Source organism: Herpailurus yagouaroundi, unplaced genomic scaffold (assembly GCF_014898765.1).
Source record: "Herpailurus yagouaroundi ecotype Mexico unplaced genomic scaffold, PumYag 194, whole genome shotgun sequence".
Taxonomy (NCBI): Eukaryota; Metazoa; Chordata; class Mammalia; order Carnivora; family Felidae; genus Herpailurus; species Herpailurus yagouaroundi.
Window position 1 is genome coordinate 868,271 of NW_024412425.1, and position 15,296 is coordinate 883,566.

General features: G+C 53.3%; 1 protein-coding gene across 3 annotated transcripts in view; it reads right to left on the minus strand.

Moving 5' to 3' along the window:
• Positions 1-1,004: 1,004 nt before the first annotated feature.
• The window catches only part of SUPT5H (SPT5 homolog, DSIF elongation factor subunit), a 25,913-nt gene continuing 11,621 nt past the window's right edge, over positions 1,005-15,296 (minus strand). For all 3 annotated transcript variants that reach the window (XM_040445882.1, XM_040445880.1, XM_040445881.1), the window contains 20 exons: positions 12,331-12,582; positions 11,106-11,195; positions 10,928-10,998; positions 9,312-9,417; positions 9,003-9,096; positions 8,775-8,911; positions 8,209-8,364; positions 7,958-8,104; positions 6,979-7,125; positions 6,766-6,891; positions 5,846-5,930; positions 5,386-5,505; positions 5,201-5,303; positions 4,991-5,118; positions 4,785-4,890; positions 3,964-4,122; positions 3,678-3,846; positions 3,362-3,565; positions 1,510-1,605; positions 1,005-1,436 (listed from right to left, as the gene is read on the minus strand). In XM_040445882.1, coding sequence (XP_040301816.1) covers positions 1,293-1,436; positions 1,510-1,605; positions 3,362-3,565; positions 3,678-3,846; positions 3,964-4,122; positions 4,785-4,890; positions 4,991-5,118; positions 5,201-5,303; positions 5,386-5,505; positions 5,846-5,930; positions 6,766-6,891; positions 6,979-7,125; positions 7,958-8,104; positions 8,209-8,364; positions 8,775-8,911; positions 9,003-9,096; positions 9,312-9,417; positions 10,928-10,998; positions 11,106-11,195; positions 12,331-12,582 — 2,640 coding nt within the window. In that variant the 3' untranslated portion in view covers positions 1,005-1,292. The remainder of the gene's footprint in view (positions 1,437-1,509; positions 1,606-3,361; positions 3,566-3,677; positions 3,847-3,963; positions 4,123-4,784; positions 4,891-4,990; positions 5,119-5,200; positions 5,304-5,385; positions 5,506-5,845; positions 5,931-6,765; positions 6,892-6,978; positions 7,126-7,957; positions 8,105-8,208; positions 8,365-8,774; positions 8,912-9,002; positions 9,097-9,311; positions 9,418-10,927; positions 10,999-11,105; positions 11,196-12,330; positions 12,583-15,296) is intronic.

Here is a 15,296-nt window from a genome sequence, read left to right on the forward strand (position 1 = left end):
CCCCGCTTTCTTCCTCCCTCCCTAGTGCTTTCTCAAAAATAAATTTTTTTTTTCAACGTTTATTTATTTTGGGGACAGAGAGAGACAGAGCATGAACGGGGAAGGGGCAGAGAGAGAGGGAGACACAGAATGGGAAGCAGGCTCCAGGCTCTGAGCCATCAGCCCAGAGCCCGACGCGGGGCTCGAACTCACGGACCGCGAGATCGTGACCTGGTTGAAGTCGGACGCTTAACCGACTGCGCCACCCAGGCGCCCCAAAAATAAAATTTTTAAAAATCTCTTTAAAACGAGGGGAAAAAGTCTATGTAAGCTTATGTAAGCTTCCAAAATGTGGAGAATGACCTTGTAACGTTTAGGGATAAATACTAAGTAAAAGTACAAAGGCAAAAAGATTTGGAATTCAGGATTATGGTCACCTTTGGAGGGGAATGGTCTGGGGCTGCTGCTTAAAGTGGGTCCTGTCTGGTACATACTGTTCCCGAAGCTGGGTGCTGGGGACATGGGCGTTCAGGGTGTCCTAAGACCTTTTTGAACATGGGTAACATTTTAGAATACATTTCGTAACACATTTATTACAAAAAAGACGTATCAAATGAAGAAGGTGAAGGAAGGTCAAGGTACCAAGCCCCCTTCTCTCTCCCCCTCTCCACCCCCAAGCCACCAGACAAGCCACAGCAATTCTGGGGTCATTGCTCTGTGGGCTCAAGAGAAAGGACCATCAACAGCTGTATCCCGCACCACAGGAGGAATTTAGGTTTTCCAGGCGGTTTACAGATTTTCACTTAACATAACTTGAGCAACAGTACAACGTGACTAATCACGTGGCAGGCTCTGTTCTAATAATCTCATGTCTTCTCATACGTTCATCCCGAGAACCCTCCGTCTGGAATAGACAGCATCATTTTCCAGATGGGGAATTGGAGGCTTAGGTATCATCCAGTTATTTGCCCAGGAAGTAGGTGGGGTCTGCAAATGACCCCAGCTTAGAAAACACAGACACACACTTTTGACCAAACAGCTTTTTATTGAAAGACCTTAACACAAAAGCAAGCTGGGGAAGGGAGGGTACAAGAAGGTGGGGACCCTCCCCCAGACTCTACTCTGATTCCCATGAACATCAGGGAGGGAAATGGGAACCCAGAAAGGAAAATAAAGGAAATCCTGAACAATCAGATTAGCCCTGGTCCAGGCCCCAAACCTGGCCCAGACCTGTCAGAGCCAAGGGCCAGAGAAGGAAAGCGGACACTCTCCATCTGCCAGATATCTGCCAAAGTCCACCCGCCCTGCGTTCCTTAGGCCTCCAGGAGCTTCCCCAGGAAGCGGAGGTTGAGGATCTTGAGCTGCTCATCAAGATCCATGCGGACGATGCCATCCTCACCATCGATACTCAACAGGACGCCTGTGGCTTCCCGATCCTCACCCAGGATCACCTTCACCTGGGAGGAGGGGCACAAGGTCAGGGTCTGTGTCAGCAGCCCAAGGCTCCCACGTCCCCTTGGCCCCCCTTACCTTGTTGTTCTTGGTGGGGGTGATGGGCTCCAGGTGCTCACTGGAGATGCTGACAACCTTCTCACTGTCCTTCAGGTACACAGAGCACATGCCGCCCTGTGGGTAGGGACAGCCTGGTCAGCCTGGCCTGTTTCCGATATAGGACTGATGCCCGCACTCAAGGACCATAGGCTCAGGGCTCATTCTAAAAAAATCACCTTCCCAAGGTGACACAGGGGCAGAAAAGGCCAAAAGCTGGGCCTAGTTCCTGGGCCTGTGGTGTGTGGGGGCAGGGTGATCAGATCAGCATGGGAAACATTAGAATGAAGCCAACTTAAGCCAAAAGAGAGACCGCTGCTCAGACACCTGACCCTTCATGTCCCAAGTGGGCCTCATCATCTTTCTCACACTTGCTCCTCCTCCTAGGCCTGCCCAGATCGGAGGGATGGCCCCACAGCCCCCAGGCCCCGGCCAGAGCTCTGACCTCAGGTTGGCCAGCTCTTTCACTGAAAATCTCCAGCTCTGAGGTGTGTTCACTGCCCTCCCGAGAGTCTCTACCACCTCCCCCTCTCCTCTCTTCCCTACAGCCTTATAGTGAAGCCTGACCTCCCCTAGGCTCCCAGCCCCCAGTCTCCCCACCTTAATCCATCCCTGCTAGAGCAACGTAGTGAATTAATCCCAAACCACAGACCTGATGCCACCACCGCCCTGCCTGCTCAGATTCCTTAGGACACAGTCCAAGCTCCCTAGGCGGCCATGTGACCTGGCCCAGCCACTTCTCTTGCCTTGTCACTCACCTTCCCCCCTGGCTCTTTGTGTTCCATCCACAATGAACATACTTCATCTCCCCAGATGTGCCAGCCTTTTCCTCACCCCTAGGCCTTTGCAAGTCCCCTCTTTCTGGAACACACTTAACCCTTTCCCCAACCATTTCTCTTGGCTTACTCCTATTCATTCTTCAGAACTTGGTGCAGATACCTCCTTCTCCAGGAAGCACCCCCCTGAACCCTCCTCCAAAGTTGAGTAAGATGCCTCCTCTAGGTTCCCAGAGCTCCTCTTGCCCTTGGGACTTCCTGTACCCCAGCTCTGGCCACTCAGGCTGTTCCTGTCTGGGGACATGTCTGCCTCCCTCACTAGAATGTGAGATCTGTGAAGGCAGGACCTGGAGCTGTTTTGGTCTCTGGTATTTTCAAGTAATGTTTACTAGAAGGCCAACAAGGTGCTGGTCCCTCATCTAGGGACTAGGGCTACTTAGGAAGGAAATACAGGCTTAGTAATCAAAGGATCACACCAGAATAAACTTTAAGCTTTTAGGCACCAGGTAGGTAACATGAGAAAAAGTTACATGGGCTTACAAGAGACAGATCTGAGACAGCTTAGGTGTTTCCCTGAAGGATGAATAGCAGTTTACTAGACAAAGGATGGAAGGAAGAGAATCCTAGAAAAAGGAAAGCAATGAGCAAAGGTCCAGAGGCTGGAGGGAACTTGGTGACCGTGAAGAACAGAGAGGCTGGTAATGCTGGAGCAGGGGGAGCACTAAGGGTAGTGGTGCCCGGCACTAAGCTGAAGCCTGGCACAGAGGAGCGCTCAGTCCATGTCACTGAACTGATCTCAGAGGAGTATATTAAAATGTAACCAGTTCCTGGGTACCAGTCACTGCTCCAGGCCAGGGGCCCCAGCCATGCACAGGACAGGCAGAAACCCCCGCCTTGTGGAGCCTACAGGCCACACCTTCTGTACCTGCTTTTCCGGGTACAAACAGGCAGTGGAAAATGTGGTTAGATGGTTAAAAAGAAAAAAACCAGTAACAACAGAGACTGGGGACCCCAAAGGAGAGGATGCCTGCCCACCCACCAGCCTGGGCTCCACTTACCGTGACGCTGCGGATGACTCCTGTCTGCCCCACCACCTGTGTATCCAGGTAGGTGTCCCGCACCTTCACCTGGATGTCAGTGGTTACCCAGTCGCTAGAGTTCTGCTCAATTCCTGAGCCTGGTGTGTGCGGGTTATAGCCACCAGGGGAGGGGGCTCCAGGTGTCATCGGACTGTAGCCAACAGGACTCGGGCTGGGGCTGGCCTGTAAGTGAAAGAGAGTGTTGTTGGAAACACGTCAGCAAGCTTGGCTGTCCCTATAGACCCAAGGCCCATTCTAGCCCACCGCCCTTAAGGGCATGCAAGCTCACCAATACCTGATAGGCCATGGGGGAGGGTGTGGGGTGGTAGCTGGCTGGAGAGTGGGTGTTCTGGTAGCCCGCTGGGCTTGGCGCCACCTGGTGGTAGCTTTGGGGGCTGGGGCTGGGCTGGTAGGAGCCTTGCGGGGAGGGGGCGGCATAGGGGGAGAACTGGTCTGTGTTGTACCTGCAGAGTCAAAGACAGAAAGGAGCACTTGCTGGGGATGATGGAGAAGAGGAGAAGGTAGTGGCAGTGGAGAAGGTCTGGGCAAGGGTTGATCAGGGCTGGCCACAGTGGACTCACATGGCTGGCGTCCCTGGCGTCTGTGGGTTGTACTGTGGGTTGACCTGTGGGGATGAGGGATCGGGATAGCCAGGCGTCTGGGGGTTGGGGGTGCCCCCATAGGCCTGTGGGGACGGGGTGGGCTCGTCGTCGAAAGCATACTCGTATTCTTCCTCAGCCCTGTTGGACAGAGAAGTCTGTTAAGAACAACTCTGTGGTAATCACAACAACGTAACAAATGCTTCCCGAGCTACACTGAACACCTCACAACAGCCCCATCAGAGACCTCCATTTCACAGTTGAGACTGGGAGGCAGAGATGAGGCTGCCTGCCCAAGGTCACACACTTGTCATATGACCTAGATCACAAAAATCTGTCTCTGAGCCCAGGTCTTTTCTTTCTTTTTTTTTTTTTTTAAGTTTATCTTGAGAGAGCGTGCATGAGTGCACCGCTTCCCACCCCCCCCCCCCCCACACACACACACGGGAGCAGGGAGGGAAAGAGAGAGAATCCCAAGCAGGTTCCCCACTGAGCCTGACTCAGGCCTCAATTTCACAACTGTGAGATCATGACCTGAACTGAAATCAACTATCAGATGCCAAACTTGAGTCACCCAAGCGCCTCTCCAAGCCCAGGTCTTAACCACAGCCTACTAGTATGGTGGGGACTGGAGAGACCATTTTATCGCCAGCCCAGCCCCACCTGCCCTTGGCACGTGACCAGCCTGGGGCTAGGAGCAGAGAATTCAGGGAGGGCCACACAGACCCCACTATCCCACAGACACCCAGCATAGCCACCCATACATGCACTCAGGGAACCCTGTCCTCCACCCCAGTTCTTACCGTGATGGCGTGTTAGGGTTGTTGGGGTCCCAAGCACCACTCTGAGCAGGAGTGCGGCTGCCGTCATGCAAGGGTGTCTGGGAACCGTAATGCGGGGTACGGCTGCCTGAAATGGGAGAGTAGGAGAGGTGTGTCTGTCTGTCAGCTCTGTCCTATCTGCAGCTCCCCCACATCGCCCCTCATCCCTGTCCCCTGGGCACACTCACCATCCTGGAGAGGTGTCTGAGAGCCATACATGGGTGTGCGGGAGCCAGAGCCATACATGGGCGTCTGAGAGCCATACATGGGTGTCCGCCCATAGGTTGAGGTCATGCCACCTGGGCGCCGTGAGCCCCTGTGGACACAGAGAACTAGATGGGTGAGAAGGACCCTCTCACCACCCAACAACCCCCCTCCTGCCCCGGCCCAGCCCGTACACCGTAGTGAGCCGCTGACGGTCCACAGAGATGGTCTGGCAGGTGGAGTGCAGCTCCACGCGGGCCGTGGACTCCGTGGCATCCTTCACCACACCGATGTAGCCTGGTGAGGAGGCAGGAGGTCAGGCTGGGTAGGGTTCTCTACCATGCCCCTCCCCAGGCCTCCAAATGGCCTCAAAGCTCACCTTTGTAGGGCCCTTGGGAGATGCGCACAGTCTGGCCTATGAGTTCGTTGTCTCTCCGCCCTCGGCCCCTGCTCATGCCGCCACTGCCACCACCAGGGCTGCCAAAGCCACCACGCTGACCTGGGGAGAAAGGAGAAGATCACCAGTCCCCAGGGCCATGCCCTCCCCTCACATGCTGCGTCCACAGACAGAGCAACCTCAAGCCCCTTCTTCACCTGCTTGACTCCCCCACACACCCACACTGGTTTAGAAGCTTCCTCTGGGTGGCCTGCACCAGAGCTCGGGCACAGCTGTGACCACTGCGGGCTGCCACCAGGAGCAGTGACGGGGGAGGGTCCTGGTCTTCATGGGCTCAGAGCCACATCAGGGCCAGGCCAGCTGAGCAGGCACTCAGGAAGTATGGGCTGAATAACCTCCCTCCTCCATCCCCCAGACACATCCCCGCCCAACTTCCCCTCACCTCCAGCGCTGGGGTGCATGGGGCTGCTGATCCGGGGACTCATAGGGGCAAAGCCACCCACTGTGAAGTTGGTCACATCTCGGGGCTAGGAAAGGGACAGGAAGTCAATCAGCAGGCAGGGCCTGGAGGACCGGCTCCTGGCCCCCATGCCACTGCCTGCCTCCATTTGGGAACAGTTCCTGCCTGAACTGGCCTAGCAGCTATCCCTCTCTCCTTCTGGTGACAATGCCTCCATTTCCCTTTGAGAAAACCGTCACCCCAACACCACTGTGGGCCTGTCAATCAAGAGGCCTGGTCCTCCCCTGGCCAGGACTTTATAACCCTGCATAGCTGGGAGAATTCATGACCCCTACCTTCAGGACCATAAGGAAATCACCTCCTGGTCCCAGCTACCCAGATCCTGGGCCCGATTTCCCTTCTGATACGTGGTTCTATACAGCTTTCCTACAAGTCCTAGGACCTCTGCGTCTGCTGTTCCCTTGAGCTAGTCACATAGCTCTGCGTTCCTTCATTCAGGTCTCTGCTCAAGTGTCACCTCAAGGAAACCTTTCCTTAACCTTCTCCATCTAAATCGGCGGCTCCCATTATTCTCTATTTCCCAGGCCTGTTTTACTTTTTTTCATAGTGCCTATTGTCACTTCACACTGTACTGTGTACGTACATATTTATCTGTCTGTCTTCTAGCAGCTCTAGGACAGAAATTTGCATCTTGCTCGCTGTCGTATCTCCAGTGTCAGAGACCCAACAGGTGCACAATAAAACCAAGTGGATGAACGATTTGGTGAAAAGCTCTGAATCCCAATCAACTCTGCCAAGGACCCGACACGGACATCTGCCATCCCAATCCTCCACGAGCCCACTGTTGTCGCGGCCAGGGAAGGCTGGGGAGCTGAGCCAGGGCGCCACCACACCCACCTCACCTTCGAGCCCCCTGCCAGGACGAGGTGGCGGGTCTTGCAGACAAACATGCCCCCATTCTCCACCAGTTTCTTGCAATGCAGGAAGGCGAAGCTGCGGAAGAGATGGCGAATTTCGCCCTCCCGGCCCTGGGTGAGGAAAGGATGATCACTCTTGTGGCCATGCCGCACCCCAGCAATTTCAGGCATGGCCGATGGGCAGGAGCTTATACTCACTGAGTGGGGGCCGTCAATGACCTTCACGATGTCTTTCACGTGGATGTTATTCTGTTCTGAGTCCAGGGCCACGGCAAAGCGGTTGTCCTTCTTCCGGGTCACAGCCTGGTGCCTGACAGTCACCACCTTCCCATACATGTTCAGTACCTATGGAGGGAGGGGAGGGATGCTGAGGGGTGAGAGTAGAAAGGGGTGACGTGGAGCAGGACTTTCCTAAAGTGGGACGATCCTTCCTTGTGGGAGGTTGTCCCAAGCTCTGCAGGAAGTCTAGACTCCCCGGCCCCGGGCCACGCAGTCTCAGGGCACCACCCTGTAGGCAGTGGATCAAACAAAAACGTTCCCAATCATTCCAAAACACCCTTCAGGAGGAGACTCCATCCTGACTGAGGAACCTGAGGAATGGGTAGAGTAGGTATTAATATAATAGCTGATGTCTACCCATCACTCTGTGCCAGGCTCCATGCTAAATTCCTCACACAAGATTTCACTGAAGCCTCAAAACTTCCCTCTGACATGAATGCTGTCATGATTCCCATTTTACACAAAGGGAATCTCAGGCCCAGAGAGGGCAAGTCACTAGCCCAGGGTCACCCAGCATGGAATAACAAGGCCAAAATATAATTCCAGAGTCCAGGGTCCTAAGCATTAGGCTCTGACTCTCCCATCACCAGGTAGGGGTGAAGGCGAGGAGGGCACCCGCAGCACCCAGCCCCTGAGCAAGCACCTGGGTCTACATATTTGATCTCAGGGCTTCAATCACAATTATTAAAGTAGATGCTACCATTATCTCCATTTTAGAGGATACAAAATAGGCACAGAGAGGGTAAACAATAGGTCACTTGTCCAACACCACACAGCCAACCATGGCTCACAGAGCCAGATCTGCCACCCAGAGCAGTCTGGGTTCTTAGCCACCTCCCAGGATGAGGAGCTCGAGGGAGAGGAAGACCCCTACACGGAAGCCCCGCCACACACACACCTGGAAGGTCTCCCGCTCCAGCCGCACAATGACACCCACGGTCTGGGGGTCTAGCTGCACCAGCTCCCCCCATTCATGCTGGCCCCCCACATCCACACCCGATGCCGTCTCTGAGCAGAGCTGCAGGTCCCGGGGGAGCACCTTCAGCTGTGGGAAATGGAAAACAGGTGAAGCAGGGTCCTGGTGGCTCATCGGCCTGGGTCTCTGTTCTGGCGTGCTCCACCCCTCCCCCCCTCCCCCCCACCACCTACCTCATGCATGGTGAGGTCAGAGAACAGAATAACAAAGTTCTCCTCCACTCGCACAATGAGGCCTGTGTCACCCTCAAATCGGCCAGCAATCACCTTCACGTGGTCCCCCATCTTAAAGTACTTCCGAAGTTCCTGGGCCGGGAACTCCAACATGTCCTGGGGATTGGGTGTGGGGACACTGAGCAGGGGAAGGGAAGCCACCACAACCCACCTGCTTCCCCATCTCCAGAAGCCACTCACGTCCTCAGAAAAGACTCCTGCCAAAACCCACCCAGGCTCACACCACCCAACCACAGATTCTTTAGGCCACCTGCCCTGGAGACAGCGGACCTCAGACTCAAGGTATTAGTCAGGATACCCCTCTACTCCACACACACAAAGCCTGTCCCCAAGACGTAGAATGCCAGACTAGACACTCTTCCTCAGACCTAGCTGGAGACCGCCTCACCCCAGACACATCACGGTAGCCTGGACAAACCCTCAGACAGACGTACACGCCCTTAAAGCAAACGAAAACCACACAGCCATCTTAGATTATCCACAGGTATGGGCAGTACGGTACCCACCTTGAGGTCCTCGTGCTTGGGCATGATGGTGATCTTGTTGCCATCCACGCTGAGGATCTTGCCCTGCAGGTTGATGAGCTCGCCCTCACACACCTCCACATTGTCCCCAGGCTGGAAGTTGTGTTCCCGCTCCTTCCCTACAGGGACAGATGCAGGGCTGACTTGGGAGCTGCCTGCCAAGAGCCACCCCCTCTTCTTTGGCCTGAGTTACTGACAGGGACCAAATACCTGTGCTCTCAGTCACCACCTCAAGGTCAATGCCCTCCGGCTGGTCCTCAAACTTCTCCAGCTCAGAGAGTGTGGGCTTCACACCCTCCGTGATCTGAGACAAGGAGAGAGGAGAAAGGTCAGTGTCACAGCCCAGCTGAACGGGCTGGAGAGGTAGAGTGACTGCCCTGGGGATACTCCTGACTTGGAAGGCAATCCAGCACAGATCCAGATAACCCACCACTCTGGGGCCTGGACCGAAGGAGGGAGAGAAAGCTTGGCCTCCCTGCTCCCCACCGTCATAAGCAACAGGCCCTCCAGGACCCTCACCACAGCAGACATGGCAAAGCTCTTGAACAGAAAGCCCTTCCGGCTGTAACGGTTCCCTTCGAAGATGAGGAAGTCACCATCAGAGGCAACATCGCCGCCCAGGGACCTGGGATTTTGGGGGGAAAGAGAAGATTAGAAGGGGGATGAAGAAGAGAGTCTCAGTGAATCTCAGGCTCCTCTGCTGGCGAGGGGGGAAGAGGATCACAGGACGACTGACCCGTCCCGTTTCGCCGCACCCTGCTGGCCGAGCAACCCATCCCAAGCTGAAAGGCTCCTCCCTGCATCCTGCTGCTCTCTCCCCTGCTTTATTGTTCGCCACGGCCCACGTCACCCTCTGAAAATGAGCCACCGTTTGATCCGTCTCCCTGACCAATGGCAACTCCCAAAGAGCAGTTTTTCACTCACTGCTATGTCCCCTAGAGCAGCGAGCATCTCGCACCCCGGAGGCGGTCGGTGAACACTAGCTGGACAAAGTATTGAACCACGCCAAACCTTCACATGCACGGAGCCCCGGTCTGCACCTGGCCTAGCCACACACCTCCACAACTCCTCCCCAAAGCCTAGGACATCACTAATGTGACCTATGTTTCCTAGCGAAGTGAGGGAGTGAGGCTCGCATAGGGCACATCTCCCAGGGAGAGTGGTCTGAGTCAGGACTCAAATGTGGGGGGTGGTGGGACTCCCAAACCCGTGCCTTAACTCTACTGGCCCTGCCTGTGGGGCAGGAGGACACTCTGTCCCTGCCCACGCTTCTAGAGAGAGGAGGGAAAGCCCACCCCACTCCCAAAAAGGGAGCATAGGGGAGTAGGCTGAGCTCCCCCTGCCACTCACTCAATCCTCTTCTCACTCAAGTGCTGAGTTTGGTGGAGGCCCAAACAAGCTCTACAGGCCGGGTCAGGGCACTCAGTAAAAGGAGGTCCAGTCAAGTGGACAGCAGTGGGATAAGTGGGTCCAATCTAGGCATGTGAAGTATTAGCCAAGTCCTGGGATGCAGCTCAAAAGGAGTTCTGTAATCCCCCTTTAACAGAACTGAAAACGGGCTAGCGGCTCACAGTGGGTTCCAGAACAGGACCAGTGGCAAAGGGTCACTGCACCTCTTGTTTCTCCCCCTCCTCTCCTGCCTTTCCCATCAGGAGCCCTCTGGCTAGCCCTGAAATGCTGGGGTCACTGGGCAGAGCTCCAGAGCTCCCTCCAGCTGGGGAGGGCGAGGGACACATCCTAATGGGAAGGGCTCTGTACTCCCACCTCAGGTGCCCAGGCACCAGAAGATCAGTGAAAGAGACCTTGTGAGGCCTGACATGTCGAGAACTCCCATTTCAGCGTGTGATACCACTAATCACACTTACTAGGAATCAAGTGCTATTCTGGGTCCACATGCTTATTAAGTCATTTGATTCTCCCTACAGTCCCAGCAGGCAGGTGTTGTTCTTTACAGCACAGGAAACAGAGGTCCAGGGATGTTAAGTAACTTGGCTGAGGCACTGCTGGCAGGCTAACCACTCATAAAGTAGACCATGGATGGGTCGGGGGACCCACTCCTATGGGGGGAACCTGCAGAAGGCACTCTACAACACAGCTGTGGGGACCCAGCCCAGCCGGTCCCCAAGGACATGCACCTGATCTTCTCAGCATCAAACAGCCTCTGTGGAGGTCGCTTAAACTTCTTCCTTTTGGCAAACCAGTCTTTCTGTGGAGGAAAGGTGGCACGGGTGGGAAGGGTGAAGGAGGAGGGCCCAGCCACCCGGAAGGATCAGGCATCCGCCCACCCCTGAGCAGCGGCATGCCCCCTCGTACCAAGCTCATACGGGCCTTGATGCGGTCATAGTCGATGCGTGGGATCATCTTCAAGGAGATGGTGTTTTGGCTGGGCTCCACATAATCCACCTGAGGAGATGGGGGTGGTCAGGAGGGCCCTGGCCCTCCCTCTCTAACCCCAGACACAGGAAGGGCATGGAGATGGCAGGGACAGGGGGTGATGGGAAAGAAATCACACTGATGACAATCCCCCACGTTCTCTCTGTCCTGTTTCCCCTCAACCCCAAAGCAGACTGTCCATCTCTCCTCGGATGTCTAAAAGGCCCCTCAAACCTAGTGCAACCACAACTAACCTTAGTCACCCCCCCACACCTGCTCCCTGCCAGCCTTCTCCCACTCCATCATTCCTTCTGGTCTGGCACACGAACTGGCAATTGTTCTGGACTCCCTCCCTACTCTTCTGCCCATCTCCGGTGTGTTAGCAACTCCCATGGGCTCTGCCTTCTAAACCCCTCGTCCCCCCTCTGACCTCGTCCCCCTCCTCTCTCCTACAACCCTGGGCAACCCAGGACTATGGTGGCACAGTCTCTTCGCTGGTCTCTGTAGCCCCATCTGGTCCAGTCTGGGGTTTGGCAGCCAGGTCCTTCTTTGTTGTGGGGGGCTGTCCCCTACACTGTAGGGTGCTAGCAGCATCCCCGGCCTCTATCCACTAGATGCTAGAGCAACTCCCCCCTCAGTTGACAGAACCAAGAAAAGGGACCACACTGTCCCTGCTTGAGAACGAGGAGTCCATCCTCGATGAAGCTCCCACAGTAATCCTATTAAAATCCACATCACACCGTGTCCCTCCACTTCACTCAGGAAGAAGCCGAAGCCTCACGACAGGCCACAGGTGCAGTCCCTTCCCTGAGCCCACTCCCGGCCACTCTCACCCTCACACACTCTGCTTCAGCCAGGGCAGCCCTGTTCACATGCTGTTCCTTCCACTGCAACACTCTTCCCCAAGATTTCCACAAAGCCCCCTCGCTCACCGCCTTCAGATCTTTACTCAGTGTGTTTTGAACTCTCACAGGAGATGGTCATCCATTCCCCTGGATGTGTGCTCCCAACAAAATCTAGGCTCTGCATCACCTAATCTGCCCTCTGCACTAGGAAAGGGCTGGGAATGACAAAAGGAAAAGGGAGAAGGACAGAACAGAGGAGCAGGGGCGTGAACACAGGCCCTGGCCCCTCAGCCACCCTGCCATATCCCCACCCCTGGCACCTGGGCGATGTCGTCCTTATAGATGCCCCTCTTGAGGCGGACCCAGGACTTCGGCTTCAGGTTGGCCACCTCCTTTACGACTTTGAGCACATCTGTCATTTCCTTGATGGGCACCATCTGCTGGTTCCAGTAGCCAAGCCGCAGGTTGCCCACGCCCTCGATGGCCTGCTTCACGTGCGTCTGCTTATAGGCCTCCACGTAGATGTAGCCCTTCACGTGCTCTGGTGCCACCACTGACTTAATCTGCAGGGGCTGTGGGGCCACGCCAGCAGAGGGAAACAGTGAGACGCGACTGCTACTAATGGTAATGGCCGCCACTACAGTGCTCTCTCTTCTAGGAATTCATCCCACAGTATGTGCAACGACCCCAGGGATAAGGATGTCCACTGCAGGGTTATTGATTACAGCAAAAAAATAAGACTGCAAATTTTTAAATGCCCCCAAAAGGGATTTGTTGTGTCACAAATGTTCTGTGAAATACAGTGTACCGCTTAAAAAGGAATGAATCTCTATGTAGTGACACAGACAGATAGCCAACACGCACTACGTGTAAAAAGCAACAAGAGTGAAGAGAAATGGAACAATTACACTAAAAGCAAACAGAACGCGCTTTAAGACAAAACCTGTCACTGGAGACAAACAAGGGCATCCTAGAATGCTAAAAGGGTCACTCACTCAAGATGTCAGAATTACAGACATATATGAATGTAACAAAAGGACCTCAAGGTACACGAGGCAAAACCCGACAGAAGAAACTAGAAAAGGAAAGAAAACTACACACAAAACAAGCAGAAGGAAAGAAATAATAAAGATCAGAATGGAAACAAGTAAAAGAGGGAGAATAGAGAAGTCCATCAAAACAAAAGCTCGTTCTTTGAAAAGATTAACAAATTTGACAAACCTATAGCCAGACTGACCCAGAAAAAGACAAAAGACTCAAGTTGCTAAAGACTCAAAAAGAAAGGGCATCGCTACCAATCTTACAGGGTTACAAAACAATACTACAAATAAGTGCACACCGACAGATAAGATCACCTCAAAGAAATGAACGTTTCCCGTAGAAAAACAGAAACTACCAAAACTGACTCAAAAAGAAATACAACATCTGAATAGACCTACAAGAAGATATTGAATTAATAATGGAAAACTCGGGGCCCCCACACACACACAGTGTCAGGACTAGACAGTCTCACTGGTGAATTCTACCCAACATCTTACACCCAGCACGGAGCCCAACATGGGCCTTGAACTCACAACCCTGAAATCAAGACCTGAGTTGATGCTTAACCGACTGAACCACCCAGGCACCTCACTATCCAACATTTTAATAACACTGATCCTTCACAAACTCTTTTTAGAAGAGGAGGTAACATTTTCCATCTCATTCTGTAGATCCAGTATTAACCTGACACTAAAAACAGACATCTTTAAGCAACTACAGTTCAATATTGCTTATGAACACAGATGTAAGTACAGTATCTCCAATTAAATAGAACTGGATCCAACAACATATCAGAAGGATCATACACCATGACCTTGAATTTTATGTTATGTGAGTTATATCTCAGTTAAAAAAAAAACTACTCATTTGTTTCAGCATTGCCTGTGATACCAAAAAATGGAAACAATCTTGTATTTACTGGGCATGGAAAGATAATTAAGGTCTTGGCAAAAAGCTCACTGCAGAATAACACATGTACGGCATAACACCATTTTGTTTTAAAAACAGGGCAAAGTTTTCAACGTGCAGACGATGATCTGGAAAGACATAAACCAACAAGAATTCCTTCTGAAAAATGGGACTTAGGGACAGAGATTTGGACTTCTACAATACACATGTACTATTCTGGTCATTAAAAATAATAATCAGTCATAACTCAAGTGATCACCAGAATTTTGCCCAGGACACATGACTGAGGTCTGAGTACACTTGAAATGATTTGCAAATCCAACTGTCCACTTGGGCCCACTGACATACACCCACTGCTTCAGCAGGTACAAGCAATGTACTCAGCCTGACACGGACCATATTAAGTAAGAACATTACCGGCTAGCACAGAGTTAGCCGTAGCCCCATGTTTCATGAATTTTGAGCGTACCCTTCATTGGGTTTGCCCTTGTTCCAAAACTGACAATTATGCCTCTGACAATAACTATGTTTACTGAACACAAGCTGCAGGCCAGGTCCCAGATGAAAGCTGGACATGTCCAAAGCTACTTAATCCTAGCAATGCTGAGGAGCAAGCAAGGCACCCAGAAAGGGGAAGGAGCCTGAACAAGGTCAGAGAGGTAGGAAGCAACAGGGACAGGATTCAAATTCCAGCTGTCTAAAGAAATATCTGTGAACTTAATGTTTACTTTTTAAGAGAGACAAACGGGGAGGAGGATCAGAGAGAGGAGACACAGAATCGGAAGCAGGTTCCAGGCTCTGAGCTGTCAGCACAGAGCCTGACGTGGGGCTCAATCTCACGAAATGTGAGATCATGGCCTGAGCAGAAGTCAGCCACTTAACCCACTGAGCCTACCCAGGTGCCCCAAGAAAGATCTGTGAACTTAAAGCAGCACCTTCATGCTCTGTGTGTTGTGAGTGAGCCCTGAAGGGTCAGGACCAGCCCTGGCATAGTCACTGCTGTATCCTCAGCACCTCCCAGTGCAGACACCTGACCACGGGAAGGGTTCAGCAGATGTGTGAAAACTGCACGTAAGAGGGAAGGAAGGAATTCTCCCCCTGACAGGCCTGTCCCCTGACACACTCAGCCACACTGTCCTATCCCAGGACTCCTCCCAAACAGTAAAAGGGGGACAGCTGCCCAACAGGGCTGGTGAACAGGCAAAACTCACTCAGGCAGAAAAGGTTCAGGAAGCTAAAGGCTGGGGTGCCTGGGTGGCTCAGTCGGTTAAGCGTCCAACTTCCACTCAGGTCATGATCACATGGTCTGTGAGTTCAAGCCCTGCTTCAGGCTCTG